Raw genomic sequence first — 19,928 nt, forward strand, 5'->3', positions numbered from 1 at the left:
CCTCAGTTTTTTTGGAGGGAGCACACAAAGTGTTCACAAATTTGGAACCTAATTTGTTCAGTCTCCCTGGGTATTTAAAGTCAGGTGGAATGAAGCCCGACCTAAGCTCACACCTTCTATTGGAACTCATTCTTCAAATAACTTATTTCTACAGAGATGCCCAAAGGCCACTGGACAACTAATTTCTGCCAACTTTGAAAATCCTGGCTGAGACACAGCAAGTCACATGTAAACAAATAAAAAGCAGCAAAACAAGTGTTTTTTACAAAATGGGCATACCTGTTAAGATTGATGTAGCTGTACTCATTCATTTGACATTCTGAAATTGCAGCTATATACAGGTCAATTTAGCCTGTATCCTTCATTGGTTCTCTACAAATGGGTCCTAAGCCTGTGTTGATATGCAGTGAAGAATACACCTGTAAACATCAGGCTGCAGAATCAGCGGCTTGCAGCAACTACTGCAGCTCTTATGCAGAATCGGGTAGCTTTTGTAAAGCGTGTGCAGGCATTAACAATAGGAAGAAATGTCAGTTTCATTTGGGTTGGAAATAAGAAATGAAACAATTCAGATAGATAAATGAATTTCTTCTTCTGATTCTGCCTGCAGCTTCAGCTAAAAGACCTGGACACTAAGCAAGAGTTGGGCTTTCACACTGAAGCCCAATGTCTGTTTGGAGAAGATGGATCTGAGACTGTGACAGAGCTAGCAGCGGTCAGGCCAGACAAGCCACCACTCAGGGGTATGCTGCTGAACTAAAAAATAAGCACTTGAGCAAATGCAGACACACACACACACACACACACAAAATTGTGAACTGCCTCATGGGATGAACGCAATGGTCAAGATTGCAAAGCATTGTATGAATATTAAAAACCACTCAAAATATTTTTTAAAATTCATTCAATATACCTGTGTAAACCACATAGGGTCTTTAATAACGTGTATTGTTAAAGCATTTTTTTCTGTTTTAAAGCAACTGGTACGTATTGTTTTCACTAGGATAAGTATGAATTTGAAAGTCTGAAAAATACGCAAAGCCCAATTAATATGTTTCTTTTGAAATTTTCAAAAAATGACTGATTTCCACTCAGTGAGGGACTAAATCACAGATTTGAAAAAGGCATGTGCAAAGTCATAATGGCACAAATCACAAAAAGAAAAAACAATCTTTTTTCGAGATTTTCTTCAAGCCCCATTTGTGCCCCATAAGCTCTGTTTCATTTCGTCATTGTATTTAAAATATGATAACATCTTCCTTTGTTCTGATTACTTTTTATAAAATATTTAGAAAAGAATTCTCATTCATTATACTCTATGAACAGAAGTCTTGGATAAAATATTTAAAACTTTTTGCATTTAATATCTAACTGAAGGCTAGACTTCAAATGGAAATGTATCTTAACAGTCTGTTATAACATTTAATTCTTCACAGAGCTTACAGAACCCATAAAAAAAAGTCTTCTGTCATGCTGCCTCAAGGAATCTGTACTGTAGAACTCATCAGCCAAAATTCATGGCAAGCCATCCTTTGTGGTGAAGAATAATAATAACAATGTATATCTGTATGAATAGCTGAGCCAATTCTCCTGAACATATTCATTGATATTGGCCATAATTATCAAAATGACAGACAAACCGAATGTATCTGATCAAGAACAAAACGTGGATTTCATTTGTTTTGTTTGTGTTTTTTGCTTTGGTAAAATGTTGTTGGAGTTGATCCTAACGCGATTTAAGACCTTTAGGTCCTACAGGAATTCAAGGCTTTTTACAAAGCCTGATAAAATCGGTGTGATTCTTTCAGTTGATTTCAGTGACCACTGGATAAGACTCCAGAACTATGACATTTTATTTTTCTGTAATGTAAGCGTGGATTGTAGCATTGATTCATAATGGACATTTCATCTCTAATGCTGTACAGTGCTGCTGTGAGGTAGCTAGCAACCTATATGAAACTCAGATAGAACATTAATGTCAATTACTATAACTTCTTTCCTTGGTCTTGAAATTAATCTGCTACCTAAAATAAATTGGTTTGTAGTGTTTGGTAATTACATTGCTAAATAGTCTGATTCGGTAATATCTTGTGTTACTGACTTTTCATGACAGAAGTTCTTTACTCGATCAGTGTTCATACGGGAACATTGCCTGCGTCAGGGACTGATGCAGATGTATTTATCACAGTATTTGGAGAGCACGGAGATTCCTGCAAAAGGAGACTAAGACACTCAAATTTGGAAAGGGGACAGGTTAGTACCGAGTTATTTTCCTTACATATTTGCTTAATGCGTTTGATTTTATTACTTTCTTCTAATACCATATTTCTTTTCAGTTATCAAATGCAAGCATCAATGTTACACCATGGTAACCTGTGGAAAAGATGTGTTGCCTACTAAATAGACATTTTACCTGAATTGGGGTTGCAGTTTAAGAATAGTTCAAGTACCAATAGATTTAAAACCAACAAACCATTAGTAACTGTTCTTAGAAACTGGAATTTAACCCTATGGTATATAAAACTCTGTGGCTTAATTTTCAGTTATTTGTGAGGCTGGTATAGAAATATCAGGGCTATTTCCTGTGACTGCTTTTATTAAAAGATCTGTCCAGATAAAGTTGAAAGAGACATTTTAAATGCCTGAGCTACTATATGTTAAGTAATCCATTTATATATAGAATTGCAAACAGGTAAAGCTGCTTGTAAACATACTGTGACTGCTCAAGATAAGTCCTAGGAGAGATTTTCTGGTCAACCTTTACTCATTACCATATTAATGATTATATTTACACAACATGTTCACACATATCCTGGACTCAGACCAGACAGGATTTAAAGAGACTAGATAGGATTTAAAGAGACCTTTCAACTGATCAATTGATCCTGTACCTCCAGGATCCTCTATACTTGTTTTGTACATTTCTTAAGATCTCTCATGGCTGAGATGCCATAACTTTCCTGGGCAGCCTGTCCCACTGCTTTCCTAGCCTTGTCCTTAAACAATCCTTCCTTCATTTGCTTTGTAATGTCAAAATATTTTCTTGAGCTTAGAAACATAGAAACCAGCCATGTCATCCATGTGTTCCATAGTCATTGATAATTCTTCTTCCATTAATTTGTGTAAACTGTTTTTAAATATATGGTGAGCATCCACAATCTGCTGTGGTAGTATGGGCTGCACTTGATCTGCAACGTGTGTAAAACTTCCACACACTAGTTTCATCTGATTTCCTCTCTTTTACTGGAAGACACAGTCAATGTTTTTTTTCCTTGTCACCTTCTCTTTGCCATTCTTGCTTTTATAGACGCTTGTCCTCTGCGCACTTGTTTCGTCAGTAGATTGTTCACTGTTCCTTGTGTAGAAGAACATCTCTTTAATCATTTTTAGTCATCCTACTTACACTTTCCTAAATCTTTTTCTGACCCTCCAGCAATACATTCGCAACCTCTTTAAAAATTTGCCATCACCTCCTCTGCTTCTCTTTTTTCTTCTTTGTCAGAGCTCTGTTAGCTTAGCTCTAAGTACCATCTTCAGACAGCTGTTGCTCTAAGTGGACTGTGTGATATAGTGTATAAAGCACTCACAAGCAGGATGCCTACATTAATTTCTAAGATCAGTCACTGGTTTATCTGATGATCTGAATGTTTCAATTTACCTTCCTTCTGTCCCTCATTTCCCACGGTAAAATGAAGATAACCAATAACTTCGGCAATAATGAAAAGAGGTAAGCATATATCCCAATGAAGTTTACTTCCCTTTTCATTCGCTACTGAGGAAAATTAAATACATCTTTAAAAAATATGCATAATCTCTCCTTTTCATAGCAATAACCTGGTGCTAGATTCAGAACAGTATTTGGTGTCCTGGTACCTAGTGAAATTGCTATGGGAGATACTTAATAATTTGACCATAGTCTTCACACTTGAAGTATTAGGCATGTTTTTCTTTCCTTTTCTTATAGTCTTTTGCAATCCCTTTTTTTTTTTTCTTTAAAGGTGTCGTTGTTTGCAGAATCCTGCTGCCTTAATCCAAACTGTGCTATTAAAATATAAGAGGTTTGTTGATTGCCTGGATGATATTATTAAAGATACAGGTTAATTCTTGGCATTTTTGAGGGCAAATGTTTATAGGCAATTAGAAGAGTCAATAAAAGACATAAAAGTACATAGTCTGTTATATAACTTGGAAAAAAGGTCTAAAAAGAAATAATTTACACAGCACTTTCAAGCTGGATGCTAATAAAGAGTCAGTGACACAGCTGTTATTGTTAAAGAAATCAGAGACACTATATAGAGCAGTAGAGAAGAATGCTGAGTGTCTTCTCAAGCAGATCCTTTGTTTTAGGTGAGCTATTTTTGTACTGTGGGCAATGAAAGTTTTCTTCAGCCTAGATATTTTGTGTGTTCACATCCTTCATTGTGCAATAGGATCTTGGGAAAGGATTGAGCAGTGAGATGGCAAAATGTGCTGATGATACTAAGCTATTTAAGGTAATAAATACGAAAGTTGGTGTCAGAGATTGCAGAAGAACCTCATGCAGAGTGACTGGGTAATAAAATGACAGATGAAATTTCATTGTAGGTAAATGAAAAGCAGTGGCTGTGAGGGGGAAACCCCCTTAAATTTGCATACAAAATTATGGGCTCTGAAATGGGAAAGTGACCTTAGCATTAGGATAGCTCTGCAATGACGTTGGCCCAGTACTCAGTAGAGGCAAAACAAAAGGAAAACAGAACAGATCAAATGTGTAGGAATTATTAGAAAAAGGAAAAAAGCCAGACACCCCGAAGTAGAAAATACAGTCATGCCCCCAGGTAAGTTCTCTGGTGCAGACGCATAATAGATGCTGTGTTTTGTTCTGATTCATTTGTCTTAAAAAGTGCAAGAAGAACATCAAGTGATATGAAGTATCTTCCATGCAAGCAACAACTAAGCAAACAAGTACTGTTTGGCCTGGAAAAGGAATGATGAGAGGAAAGGAGAGGGAGACAAGAAATACAACATGGCATAGAGAAAATGAGTAATGCTATTTTCTCATGAAATACAGGGGCTCGAGAGCTTTAAATGAAACCTGCATGTTTCATTTAAAAGGAGGTGGCTTTTTACACAGCCCATAATTAATACATTTTACTTTGTGGCACGGGATGTTGCAGATGGTAAAATGCATGTTGGTGCAAAAAGCCGTTGCACATTGTCATGGAAGACAACTTTCCACGGAGGGCTGTAAAGTGCAAAGACACAATCTCTGGCTCAGGAAATTGCTAAAGCCTGAGAGACTTTATATTCAAGAAGCATCTCTATATATTTGCCCTGTTTTTCAACTCTTCCCTAGAAATCTGTTATCGGTAGTTGTTGGCAGCAGAATTCTGGACTTGATGGATCTGCGGTCTGTCATACTACTACCAGCCTTACAGTCTTTTTACATAGAAGTAGATTAATAAAAAAGTTGGAATAAGGTTTCAGTGAGAGTATCAAAGACTAGAAGGTGAAAGGAAGGGATGTAAAGGGCAAGCTGTCTTGAGAGACAAGATTACGTCAGCAATATCCCTGGAAAATATGGAATGGACAGGTAAAGAAAACAAAGTTAAGGAAACTTGAGATATGGAAAAAAAGGATCTCTCTTGACTGGTAAAGGACTACAATATAAGGAAAAGTTAGGAAGACAGAAAATTGCAACAAAATGTAAGAAAAGAGAGTAAAGTTGATTTAATTACTGCAGAAAATAAGGCTGGTTTATATTTATTTAAGTAATTGCACATTTAACTTTTTCACCAGTTTAATGGGTCAAATAAATGGGGATTGCAATTTTGCCTAGCTAACACTTTATCTAAAGCAAGACAATTTAAATAAAATCATTTTGGCTTTCATTAATTACACTTCCAGACGTGTGTTTAATGCAGTTCCAAATATCTTTATACTGAGGGGAAAAAAAAGAAATGTAATGACATCAACCAAAAGTACATTCTTGTTAATGCTGAGAGAGTAGGCAATTTAATGTATTATTATGAGAATTCGTTGATAACAATGGGCGATTATGACCACTGTTGTCTAATGACTGTTAATTATTATCACAAAGAATGAGACTAATGATAGGTCCCTTTTTCAGACAGAGTTAGCTGTGAAGGAACATGAATATTAGCAATACAGGCTATTTCCTCTAAGTCAGGGGTCATGTAGACTGACAAGAAAATTATATTTGGCTCAGAACTACAAAGAATAAAATTAAAAAGCAATGAGCGCTCCCAAAAAGTTATTTACAAGATATTCCTCACAGCTAGATCTTATTTTGGGCTACATATGCATTACATGAAGGGCTATAACTTGCCATAGTAACTGTGGGGAGATCACGGATATAACAAGGTAAGAATGCTGGAAGTCCTAAGGCTGTGATAGGAATAATAACTCTGATGTTTTCTTTTTCTGAGCACATTGTAGAGAATAGTCTGACACAGACAGGAGAATCGACCAGATGACATAATTCTTTCTAAAAATCATCTCTTCCTTTGTTGCTTTCTGATCCTCATGCTTTTTCCTGCCTGGTGGCAAATTGGTTGGCAACAAATAAAAATTATAGCGTCTGTTTCTACTATCCATCTGGGTTTTTTTAATGTCACCCACACACATGCCCGTGTATCTACCCACCCACTCATATTATCTCTTGCACGGAACACATTCATTCTCTCACTCACATAATTTATTCATCCCAACATGCACTAGTGCAGTTGCCATTTAGCTTTTGTTTACTGGTAGCCGTAGCAATATTTAAACAGATGTCTATTTACATCCGAAGAGCACATCAATTCTTGCTTGTACGCGTGCACAGCCTTAGTTATAGTTTCTAATGTCAGTATCTTCCTTTGTTTGCATAGTCATCAACAGTGTCAGTATTTCTGTTGAGTTGAATAATACGACGTTTCCCATTTGAAAAACAGGACGTCTTAGAATGTAAAAGACTTTGAAATGTTTTAAAATAAAATACCTTATCTAAACCAAAGTTCAATTTACTAGGCCTATCCTGATACTTCAGGCACTCCCTTTGTTTCAGTTATGAGGATCGGTGGAACTTCAATTTTCATGAGGCTTCTGTAAGTAAATTTGTGATCACAGGTTTCTTTCTACCCAAAAGAGTGGAATGCTTTTTGTAATAATGCCTGGGATGCAGTGATCATAAACAAGGAAAAATGTACATATTCAAGGACCCATATATTTTCTGAACAGCGTCTTCTAATGTGAATGTCAGCCTATAATATCTTTGTTTACTATCAGAAAGGAAAAGATACTTCAGCACTGAAAGGAAATCTGTCTTTCCAAACATAGTCTTCTTAAAGACGGACAATAAAATGTATGGTTTAATCACTTTGTTACTCATTTTGTATTTACCTGCTCAGGTTTGTATCTCTGAAATGAGAGCAGTGGACCTTGGACAGTTAAGCAAAGTGCTTGTTGAGCACCATAATGTGGGTTACGGAGCTGGATGGTACCTGGACCAAATTGTCATCCGTGAATCAGGCAAGACCGATGGCCAATACGCATTTCTTTGCCAGCAATGGTTAGACAGTGGAGTTGGTGATGCACAGACAGAACGAATGTTGAAACTTCTTGGAAAAGTCAGGAAAGAGATGTTGACAGGAAAGATTTATGGTAAGGTCCAAAATCATCTTCAAGCTTTTGTTTTAATTGTAATTCATATTATTTTTCAGGTTATTTTTAAGACTAAACACAAAATACAGAAATAATGTAGCTTAAATGTGAGTTGCATCTCTCACACAAATTGTCTCTCCAAACACTTTCAGAGCTGGTAAATACAATTATAATGTTCAGAGAAGAAAGGCTAGAGCAGAAGGGAGATATTAAGTGATGGAGGCAATGAAGGAACTATGTTTTTAGTGGAGGCTAGAAAAAAGCTGAAGCAGAAAGAGGTAGGTTGTTCCATATGGCAGTCAATGCAGAGCAGAAGGCTCCTGCAACAGTGATGAAATCACAAGAAGAGATACAAAAACTCTTTTAGCAGAATGAGATTTTCCCGTATGTTCATATATTTGCAGAAAGCATTTGCTTTTATTTGCAGTTTTCTTTTTTACTTACATCAATGGCACAAGTTCTTGCAAACAGCTAGTTGACCTGAACCCAATATCCTATTCAAATTGTTTAATGAAAAAACGACCAAAATTCAGAAACAATTTAGACACTGAAAACATAAGTCTTTTATGCTTTGCCAGGGTACTGGATTTCTTAGCTCTCTCACGTCTGTTTTGAAGAGGTGTAAAATGTTGGTTTGGGTCCATTTATGAAATCTGAATCAAAACTGGTAGACCAAACTATGTAAAGTTTAAATAATCTGAAGGTGTGAATTTGCATTCTGTATCAGCAGTTTTGTAAACTGATCTTTATTAATTTCTATGCTCATGCATATTTCATTTTATGCTCAGAGAGTTTTATAATATACATAGTTGCAGACACAGTTAGTAGTGTGTATATTTAGCTACCTGTACTTAGTCCACTGGCGAATATCTTATATTATCTAAGGAAATAGAAAAATAATGTCGTTGAGGCAACAGAAAGACAGAATACCTTGGAAATATAAGCATAGGATGAGCAGCTAGAGTAGTGACAATTTCAGAGTAAGAAATAGCTGTATTGCACCACCGCAAGTATTCCAGGTCTCTAAAAAAGTAGATTCCGTGGGTGCCCTACATAATCCACAGAGCGAGGCAAGCCTCTCCTGAGGGTAATTCAGAGCAGAAGCCCAACGTTGGTTGGGCTGTCGTATCTTTCTTCACGATAGTATGAAAAATGATAGAAATCTTGCATCCTTGCTTATTCACCTTAATTAGTGTCTGACTGTAGCTATATAAAACGTGCCCCTTCCTCTGTTTCCCACACAAACATAGTCTTCAAAAGTCTGGGTGCAGACTTGCTAATAATGATCATCAATACTCAGCTCTGTATCTATTGAAAATCAGCTCTGGTCTAGGTGTATAATGAATTTAGAGAGAATATGACAAGTAAGCAGAGAGCCTGTAAGGAATGGAGAAATAAAAGACTGATCAGAAGAGAGTGCTATACCTTAGAGGTCAGAAAGTTTATGGATACAATGGGACTTACTAAATGTCAAGCTGAGTCATATTTTATAAAAGAATTAAAACAAATAGTAAAGGTTCTTCAACCATTTACTTATCAAAAGAACCTGGAAAGATGTGTAACTGTGCAGGAACAATAGAGTGCAGACTGCAGGTGATGTAGGTAAAATCGCTAAACAAATAGAATACTTTATCTCTGTTTTCATTAAGGAACCGTAATGTTGGCAAGGGAAGCAAAACCAAAATTACTAACGGGAATGAGGTTATTGGAAATCACCAAATCTGAAATGCAAATAGAACTTTGAGTGTCATGTAGTCTAACAGTGAGAACCAAACGAGTCGTTAGCCCAGAATGTTGAGGGAATTGGGAAATGAAGTGGCAGATCTAGTATCAAGGTTTTCAAACAATTTTATGAAGACAAAAGGTATGACTTGAAGACAGCAAAGATAATACCTCCATCTGAAAAACAGAAAAGCATAACGTAGGTGACTATAGACCTAGTAATCGATCACATGCAAACCTTTATAACGCACTTTGAAGAAAAGAATAGTAAAGATAATAGAGGCAAATAGGAAATGAGAAGGAATGTATCATGACTTTACTAAAGATAGATTGTAAAACAAAGTTGATACTCTTCAGAAATATTTTCTAGTAAGACAAATGTAATGACATCTAATCTGTCTAAATTTCAGTACTGAATTTTATTTGCCCTATGGGAAATTATTAGGTAATAATAAGAAAGCGGAAAGTAGCAGTAAAAGGAGGAATTGTAAAGAGGTATAGAAGAGAGAATGAATATGCTGATGGTATCTGTTGGTACTACAATGCCTTGATTAGTATCAGGAGATTAAGAGGTTGTGTGATAAATTTGGAGAACTGGAAGAAAGCAGTGGAACTGAATTCAGTAGCACAAAGCTTGAATACAATTAGGCGTAAACCCAACTAAATATTTAAGCTCTTAGTTCTGGTACAGGTTCTTAATTTCCATTGATTTTTTGTGGAAATTAGGAACTGAATAGTAGCAAAAAGTCTAAAAACTGTATTGAATCTGTGATCCCATGTCTTGTAATGATTTCTGCTACAAGAGTTCATCAGCAGGACATGACTAGGAGAAATACCCGTGTTTGTTACATATCACAGGATAATTTTTGAGACAGCAATGTGATGTGTCTGTGACTAAAGTAACTGTGACCCCACAATGCATGTAGGCATTATCAGTGAAGATCAAAAAGAAATAATGCCACTACAGAGAAACGGTGATATTTCACTGGGAATGCTGTGTCCAGAAGGATTGGTTCAAGCTGGAGTAGCTGTAAAGATGACATGATGACTGGGAATATGGCAAATCTTTGTTGTGAAAGGGTATTGAAAAAACTTGACATATTCAGACTAGCAAATTAAATGCTCAAAATGGACACAGTTGTGATCTATCAAATTAATGGTGACTTACACATCAAGGAGGGAAAAGAGCTATTTAAGCGAACGGACAAAGTTGTCGTAAAAATAAATGGGTTTCAGCAGTCCATTAATGCCATTCTGAGAAAATTAAAAGATTTCTGAGAAAGAATGAATTTGTAGCATAGCTCTTAGACTTAACTAAAGAGAAGGAAAGAAGCTTATTGTAGCTGCTTTTAAATTGGATCTTGACAAATTTATCAGAGATTATACAATATATTTAATAAGTAATAGCAATGTATGGTACTGTATGATCCAACAGAGATAGTCCTTCCATTCAGTCTTCCTAGGCAGCTATGCATTGATAATTTAAAGGCTTAATATTTCAATACTAAAGGGCTGGAAAATCTTGGATTATATCACAGGGGATATGATAAATTTTCATTTGACTTCCATTTTTTCATGGATATCATTGGTTTCATTTATGTTTAATGTTCATAGACATGAAAATGGTAGCTATTTATGATTATCCATAAAATCATAACATCTGAAGTTATTATAGATGATTTTAAACATGGTGAATACTAACTTTTTACCTTCACCAACTCCTGAATTTATGGCACAGATCCTCACCTGATCTAAAGAAATAAAGCTTTATTTGCATTAGTTTATATAGGAGATAAAGATTTGCCTGTTGTGGTTAGGAAGCTGGACTTTACAGGACTATGGACATAAACTCAGAAAGTCACTGTATTGATTACCCAAAGCAAAATACCCTGTTTTACAAAATAGCTATTTAAAATTATTAAATCCATACTTTGTCTCACTTTGCATAAACAGAGCTAAGTTATCTTAATAAAAAAATGGTCATGCTCAATTCTGCACCAGCCCAGGAGACCAAAGCCTCTCTGCAGGAGTCAGCTTTTTAAAATGGAAAACATGGGTTTGATAGCCCTGGATTTTCCTTATATTCTATTAGAATGAATTAAAATGTTAAAGCTAGCTAAATCGGTGGGATTTTTTTTTTGCTGGGTACAAGTTTCTGATCCTGAAAAATGTCTTGATGACTGGAGGTTTAACTAAATATCTGTTCAGTATAGACTTACAGAAGTTACTCAGGAGCCTACCTGGAATCAGTCTGCAGTCCTTATGAGCTTTCAGGTGACTGACAATTCATCTAGAATATTTAAGAGGCTAAGTGCTTCAAACCAGACTTTTAGTTTGAACAAGAGCTACTATTCTTTTTCAATATAATTTTGCATTTTTTTTTAAGTAAAAATGCTGGTTTTGAGTATTTTCTGTGCCCCTAATGTAGGCAAATCTATGTGCTGTTATATAGGACTGCTTTTAATCTCTCAGCAAACATCACTTCTTCACAGAAGAAATGGATAAAGTTTTGTACTTAGCTGGCATGATAGTCGTGGTGATCTGTGATAAAAATACAAAATTGCAGTTTATCATCTCATCAGCATCTTGTTAGAAAATATATGTAGCAAATTTTAACATTCTAGTTTAAGTAGCTCCTCAAAAAGTTAAAATGAAAAAATACTTTCTCCTGACTAAAGGCAAATGTGATAACCAATACTATCCAGTAGAAAATATGCTGGGTTTGAGTGGCGGTTCGTAAGAAAAAAATAATTAAAACTATCAGAGGAAACATTTATAAGGGGAAAAAAAATCAACAGATTGGCGTGGCTCTTCAGAAGTCTCTAATATGAAACTGGCAGTCCTATCTGCATAAGTGCTGTTGGTCTGGCCCGTCTCTAAAGGGTCATCTGTCACTGCGGAAGGGCTGGTGTCCAAATCTGCTTCTCACTAAGTCAATTATAATGAGTGAAGCTGTTCCATGCCAACATTTTAGCTCAGTGCAAAGGTGGGAATGGGTTGCTAGTCACTCACTAACTAACTCTGTTACAAATTTTGTATTATTCTGAATATTCAGCAAACCCATTAATTTTTTTTCTACTGGTTTGTTTCAACAGGGACTTGGGATGTCCTTGTGACAACTGGTGATATTTCTTCTAGTTCCATAAATCCTAAAATGTCTCTAACTGTATGTGGTGAAAAAGGTACCTGTACTTCAGTCATATTCCCCAAAGGATCCCTTAAAAAAAAGGAGACTTATGAGACTTCAGTTGAACTAAATAAGAAATTCAATACTATATTCAAAGTTCGCCTAGAAATTGAAGAAGCTGGAGAAGGAGAGACTTGGCATTGCCGTGAGGTAAAAAATAAAAACTAAAGTAATTATTTATTGTGTCTTTATTTTGTCTCTATTTATCGTCTCTTTCTCTTATTCTATGGTTATTGCTTCCAGTTTCCAGTTCTGTCTGAAATGACATAATTTTTAATTTACAAAAGTAAATGCATCTGGTAACAGCACTTGTAGACTGATAACTTCAGAGACTGCTCTTAACACTTACTAGAATAGCTATGGATAACAAAAGTCTTGCAAATTTAGATAGATTTCTGGAAGGCATATATACAGATGTGCCATCATCTGTAGCATATCCAGTGGTGCCCTTTTAGAATTGTACCTGCTGGCAAACATTGCAGTATTTATGTAACTCCAAATTGGCTGTTACGTGTTGTAGATGCGGTGATCCAAGGCAAATAATTAAGCCAGACACTAGAAATGCCTTTTGATGAAAATATCTGCCTTTTAAGTTGGCATGTGAAAAAAAGAAGTGAATAGCAAAAGTGACAATCTTTCTTCTGATGTCCAAGATGCTGAAGCTAAAATCTGACATCACGCTGAGATTTCTGTGGCACTTTGCTATACAAAAAATATCTTTATCTTCTTATGCTGGCAAAATAAAAAGAAGTCTAAGGGAAAGAATCGTCTTCTTTCAAATTGCAGACATACTTTTGTCCATTAATGTTTATATTTTCTCATTAAAAGCTGGAGAAAAAAAATTTCCTGTCAAATATATGATATTAGTGTGCTGAACCCCCTGACATTTAAATGGTAGGCAGGTTGCTCATTTCATCTTCATAGCCGGATGAAATAGTTATCTAACAAATCTACTGATAAAATTAAGACTGCTTCTTGCATACTGTAGGAGACAGTGGATCACAGTAAAAATTTCAGAACAGAAACTTGGCAGTTGAAAACCGTGACCTCTATTAGCCTGTTGTACTTCATTAGTTGAGAACAATGACTCAAAGATGAGTTAGAAAAAAAGATCAACATCATTTACATAAGTAAGGAAAGATGCACATTTACATTAGGTAAGATTAGAAAGAGAAAGAAAATATAAAATTCCCTGCTTTGGGGTATATGTAAATTATTGGGGTTTTAGGAAGACAAATTTCCTCTGTTAGTCCATGGATTCCACAGCAGGAGTGACTGAATCCTTGTACGAAATAATTAGGTTGGTATAAGAGGTTGTGGGTAATACCTGTTATTAAAGGCAGGTTAGCAGTCTATTTAAACGGCCAGTTAGAACCAGGATGGTCATTTCTATGCTATTCTATTTTGATTTTACAAGATTGCACCTCACAGAGAGTCTGAGATATTCCTCTTCTATGACAAGTAAATGCAGGTGCAGTTGGTTGAATTCCATATTTAGATTCAGAAGTCATTTTTATAACCATAACTGCAAAGTAATTCTCTTGATGTTTTTGAGAAAATTGAAATCATTATAAAATAATGCCCAGAACAAAATTAATTAAGATATGCTTTATTTCTGAAACACGTAATAGCTAACATCTTTATTCTTGGTTCTTTCACTTCTTGAAGAAATAAAGAGCAGTAAATGAAATCTGATTTTCAAGAAACCGTACAGGAATGCAGATGGTAGTATGAAAGGGAAATTTTATTAACTTGATACTTTACGTTGTATTTTAAAAAATCTTTTCAATGCGTCTGTCATAATGAAAAATAATAGGAGTCTTTTGAAGACAAAATAATGCTGCCATCTTCCAGTGACAATTGCTAACCAAAGATGGTTGAGCTTACTGGGTTAAGGCTTTGGCCATTTTAGTGAGTTAGCACCCGACGAAATGTATGAATGAATTCTCTGTGCCCTTTTCAAAGCAGGATTACTTCCTGCAACGGATTTTCAAATATGTTGTCTGGTCTAGCTTCAAATTGTTTAGAAAATGGTACTTTCTCTCTTAGTGTAGCTGGTAGTACCATAGTGTAAGATACCTCATTATTAAAATATGTTTTCTTATAATAAGACCTAAGCTATAGTAAGACGTAAGCTCAGGATCACACTTTTATTACTTTACACAGAGAATTTCATAGAGATTAAAAAAATTTAGTAACATCCTTTATATATTCATACGAATATATGTACAGATACATATACATGCCATAAAACATTCTTAATTTCTGCTTTTCGTTTTTTCCAGAAGCACTTCATTTTCTTTCTTGTGTTACTTAGAATGAGAAAACATTCTGCACTGAAAACTGTTGTGGCATATTGACGTTTCTCAATGCTTCTTTTTCTTCCATATGCTGGATGAATAGGTTACATAAAGGAACCTTTTTGAATGATTCCAAATATTTTTTCCCTTAGTGCAGTCTCTACAGCAGTAATGTTGACAACATTTTAATTATTTTTAATTGGGAAAGATATCTATTCCTTCTCTTTTAAAAGGCTGCTTTCAAAAGCATTTTAGAAAAATGTTTTTCTTCTTTTTTAATATTGAGATGATGTGTCATAGCTGTTTAATAGTGTGTCTTTTGCTATAGTTTCCATTAGAGCACAACAGATGCTGAAGGTATTTCTTTTTGCTCTTTGTTAAGGTAATGCTTCAGCACCGAGAAAGCAAAAATGTTCTAGAATTTCCATTTTATCACGACTTTGCAGATGAAGAAGGAGGAAGAGTGGCTGAGCTTCCGGTTCTCACAGCTGGCTCTCCTTTTCCAGCAGGTTTGTCACAAATCAGAAACACTGGAAAAGATTTGGTCAGTGATGAAGGCTGATTTTCAAAGCAGTCCAACAGATTTAGAAGATACTTTTTATTCATTTTAGCTAGTGATACAAGGCTAGGTCCAATCCACTCCAGTGTTTAAAAGAATAATATCTCAGACCCTGTAACTGAGCATTGTGCTCTCAAGTCTGATCCGTATCGGTTTGTGACACATAAAAGAGCAAGCATACAGCACTGAAAATATTAAAAAAGTTTTGAACAGTACTGAGTTCAGCTTTTTCTCAGTAATATGATTTGGTCCTCTCCCAGAGGAAGCAAAGGAAATCCAGAGGAAATAACTCTCTAACTGTAATTTCAGATAAGAAGGAGATCCATGGCCCCTCGCAACAGAAGCTCATCTGTTTGTCTTGCTAGAATTTCAGACGTTCTTCTTCTGTGACCTAACAGTTATATGTCATCGAACTCCTCCACGCGAGTTGTGCCTTGATCATCTCAAGGCTGGATTTTTTTAGTTTGCTCTGTGTTTCTTAGGAGGATTTATAACCAAAGTTAGTGAAGAATGAAAGAGCTCCTGTCCTAAATGAATATTGTACCATGAGAAAATCTCAGTCTTCTCCAAGATTTTCCCAGGAGTTAAGGATTTAGATAATCTGTGTAATCCTGAGTAATCTGTGTATTCCTCGCCTTTTCTGCTGTGCTTGCAAAGCTAGTCTCAAAAAATACACTTGGGCAGAAGCTCCCTGAATATGAATTTGAGATGAGTACTGCGAGGGTATTCCCTGGGAAGGCTCTTTGTCTTTTAAATACGACTTTTTTTTTCCCTTTTTTTCTTTTTTCTGGAAGAGCACAGATATTTAAATCTTTACAAATGCTGCTCCTCTTTCCAAGGAGCATTTAACATGAGGACAGATATTGTTTTCTTTACCTTCTCCCCGTATTTTTTTTCTCTTTTTCACTTGAATTTGGAGCAGCCAGCCACTGACTGGACCACGGTCCAGAGGAAATACAAAAGTTGCTGTCTTTCTGACAGAGTTCATCTTCATTTGAACTCTGTGAGGCTCAAAGCAGGGATGTACTTTTTGAGTAATTTGAGGGGTCTGGAGAATAAGTCTTTTAAGGAGCAGCTGAGGGAGCTGGGATTGTTTAGCCTGGGGAAAAGGAGACTGAGGGAGACCTTATGGCTCTCTACAGCTACCTGAAAGGAGGTTGTGGAGAGGTGGGGGTGGGTCTCTTCTTTCAAGTAACAGAATCACAGAATCACAGAAACTTCAGAGTTGGAAGGGACCTCTAGAGATCATCTAGTCCAACTCCCCTGCTAAAGCAGGATTGCCTAGAGCACGTTACTCAGGACTGCATCCAGGCGAGTCTTGAAAATCTCCAGAGAAGGGGACAGGCAATAGGACAAGAGGAAACAGCCTCAAATTGCACCATAGACTGGATATGAGGAAAAATTTTTACACTGAAAGGGTTATTAAGCATTGGAACAGGCTGCCCAGGGAAATGGTTGAGTCCCCATCCCTGGAGGTATTCTAAAGACAGGTAGACATAGTGCTTAGAGATATGGTTTAGTGATGGTTTTTGTCAGAGTTAGGTTGATGATTGGACTAGATGATCTGAAAGGTCCCTTCCAACCTAGGCAATTCCATGATTCTATTATTCTAATTTAGTATCAACCATCGCCTAGGAACCGTTTCACAGGAGTGTTACATATTTAAATGTATGCGTGTGGTAGATATTATTTACATGTTCTTATAACAATTTGTGATGCGTTTATTTTTCTTTCATTTTCTCTTCTGCTTGTGTTTCAGGCCCACTCACAAACTATTTAGCTTATTATTCTGTATCATAGTGGTTCTTAAATTTTAATTGCAATCCTTCTATATGCTTTTCTAAGTATTATAAAATAGTTTGGCCTTTTGATCACTTAGGGCAGGACCAAAAATGAAAATATAATAGCAGTAATTTATTAAATAACTTTTTTTTTAAATGATTAAACTTTAGTAAACCGTTAATCTCTTTTTCCCAACAGTGAAAAGCTATGTTCTCTATATCACTACGGGAGCACCCCCTGGGTCAGGAACAGATGCAGATGTGTATGTCATGCTGCAAGGCCTTTTGGGAGATACTGGCAGAAGAAAGTTAATCAGAAAAGGGGATGATAATTTCACTAAAGGAAAGGTATACTTATAATTTCTGCATGATATTTTGCGCTTTTGGAACCCAGTCCAATTCACATGGAATTAATGGGAGTAGGATAGAGTCTACAAAGTCCGGTTTGTGTGATCTGTGATCGTAAGTGCACGTGTATATCAATATCTCTATCTTATGTGGGAAATACTGATGCTTGTATAGCTGACAGGTAATGGCAAGTAATAAAATTATTATATCATTTTAGGTTCAATTTTGCAAATATTGAAGGTCTTCAGTGGTTTTCCTGCACATTTGCTTCACATTAGAGCTATAAAGAGACTCAATTTCCTTTAATACCTCTTTTCTTCCCATGCCATTCTTCAGGCTAGGGTTCCTTTCCCTACCTTTTGCCTTTCCACTGCCAGTCTACCCCTCGGTCTGGCTCCTGGTCTCTCTCCAGCCAGTCAGCCACTACCCTCCATAGTTTTCTTAGGGGTGTACCAGAAGGGTCCTTCACTCGCTGTGCAGGAGTGAGTCTTGCAGCTCATAGACACAGACCAGCCAAAGACCAGCATAGCTGCCAGAGACGCATTTACCTGTAGTATTGTCAGTATAAACAGAAATTAGAGGGAATTTAGTTATTGAATGTGCTGCAGAAGCGTGGGCAGATTTACACCAAAATGCATGTCTTTGACATAAAACCTAGTCCTTGTTGGAAGCTCTGGATAGAGGGAGTGAAATTTTCAGCTAAAAAGGTCACTAGATTTTTTTTAAGCATAGAATAAACAAAGTGGTTGTATTTTCTGTGGATCTTTATTTGAAAACAAATTTCAGTATTAAAACAATTTGATAAATATTCTGAAACAAATTTCTGTAACAGAAAATTTGAGTTGGAATAGTTACATTTTAGGAAAAGAAAAATCAGTGTCCCACAACCAGAAACTCTGAGCATATTTTACATTAGACAGTGCTACCTGTCTTTCTTACAGTGTGTGCACCCTTCTATCTTTCTGAAATCTCAGTGAATACTGTGATTATGGCATTTTAACCTCTCCCCCTTTTGGAAATACCGTGCAGTAAACTGTTTCCTTCTGCTGGTGTTGGCTGGCAAATGAACAAGAGTTTCTCTAAAGAAGTAAACTTGCAAATCAGCTCAGATTGATAACCAAAGCAGAGGCATGATACGTGGGATTAGGAGGAGCTCAGGTCCTAATTACCCCCAGCCTTGTTAATTCATTGGGAGTTGAAGGGGGTCATTATCTTATTGGATTTTACCAACTTGAGGTGCTTATTCATTAGAAAAGTGAGAGTTTAAATCTTTTTTTTTTTAAGGGACTAAATACTTGTGGATGAGGGTACTCAGTTTTGATAAAGGCACATTTGTCTTCCCTAATGTTGAAGTTCAGATTATGGTTTATTGATAAACTGATTTAATTGGATTTTAGACCTGCGGTCCTTTAGTCCTCATGGAGTGAAGTTATTTTAATGTAAGTTTCAGTGGATTTCTCCTTAAGTCATAATTCCACAAGTGAGCAATCTGATTTCTAGACTGGTAGTTTTTAATGAAGAGGGAGCAGGGATGCACATCCAGAAATGTTGCCTAAGAGAACAGAAATGAACTACAAAGATTCGTAACTTGAAGGGGGTTTTTATAGTATTTGTGTCTACTTCAGTGTGGCATAAAATTTTTCTCTTTTACAGAGTAAGAGGCAGAGCTGCCCTGTACCCATCTCTTCATTACTTATTTGACATTTTATAGGAGCGGTGTGTGAATGTAACACAGTATCCTTATATTTCTAAAAGTAGACATAGCATAGGAATATTTTAGGGCCCTAAAAGAAACTGCTTGTAGGTAAGTAATAGAGAAACACAGAAAAGTCTTGATTCACTCCTTGTTCAGTGAAAACAAAGTAAATATATTTGGTTAATCGACAAAGTGTAAATTAGTTCTGCAAGCAAGACTCCTGCCTTTGCAGCAACATTTTGTTCATGACGTGTTTTGGAAATTTCCCAATGTTTTCTTCCCTTTATAAGTAATCTCCAAAAAGGCTCTCAAGTGTAGAATGTCTCTTTCTATACCAGCCGAGTCACATATTGTGCCGAGCACCCCTGCAGTCAGAGAGTCTGGACTTGGTGGTTTAGGGTATTTTGGAGTATAACAGACAGAATTTGCATTCTGAATCTTAACAGTTGTTCTGACATTTTAAAATGTGCTTTTCCTTGCAATAATTTTTTCCCTGACTATACAGTAACAGCTAGTGAACTGGAACAGTGTTTCTGTTAGAAATCACATCAAAGTATGGTGTTAGTCTCACAGAATGTCAGGCCTGCTATGAACAACAGTTTAGCAATGCAGAAATACATAGAAATGTTTAAGTATTCAGGGGACTTTGCAGTGGATTGGAGACATGCTTCTCATTTAACAGGTCTTTTAT

General features: G+C 36.2%; 1 protein-coding gene across 1 annotated transcript in view; it reads left to right on the plus strand.

The window, feature by feature from the left end:
* LOC141738361 (lipoxygenase homology domain-containing protein 1-like) overlaps positions 1-19,928 on the plus strand; it is a 179,590-nt gene that overhangs the window by 131,219 nt on the left and 28,443 nt on the right. Inside the window, exons 41-46 of the mRNA XM_074573557.1 lie at positions 611-743; positions 2,114-2,253; positions 7,392-7,644; positions 12,462-12,703; positions 15,236-15,362; positions 17,393-17,541. Of these exons, the coding sequence (XP_074429658.1) occupies positions 611-743; positions 2,114-2,253; positions 7,392-7,644; positions 12,462-12,703; positions 15,236-15,362; positions 17,393-17,541 (1,044 nt within the window). The remainder of the gene's footprint in view (positions 1-610; positions 744-2,113; positions 2,254-7,391; positions 7,645-12,461; positions 12,704-15,235; positions 15,363-17,392; positions 17,542-19,928) is intronic.

The sequence above is a fragment of the Larus michahellis genome, chromosome 2 (assembly GCF_964199755.1).
Source record: "Larus michahellis chromosome 2, bLarMic1.1, whole genome shotgun sequence".
NCBI lineage: Eukaryota > Metazoa > Chordata > Aves > Charadriiformes > Laridae > Larus > Larus michahellis.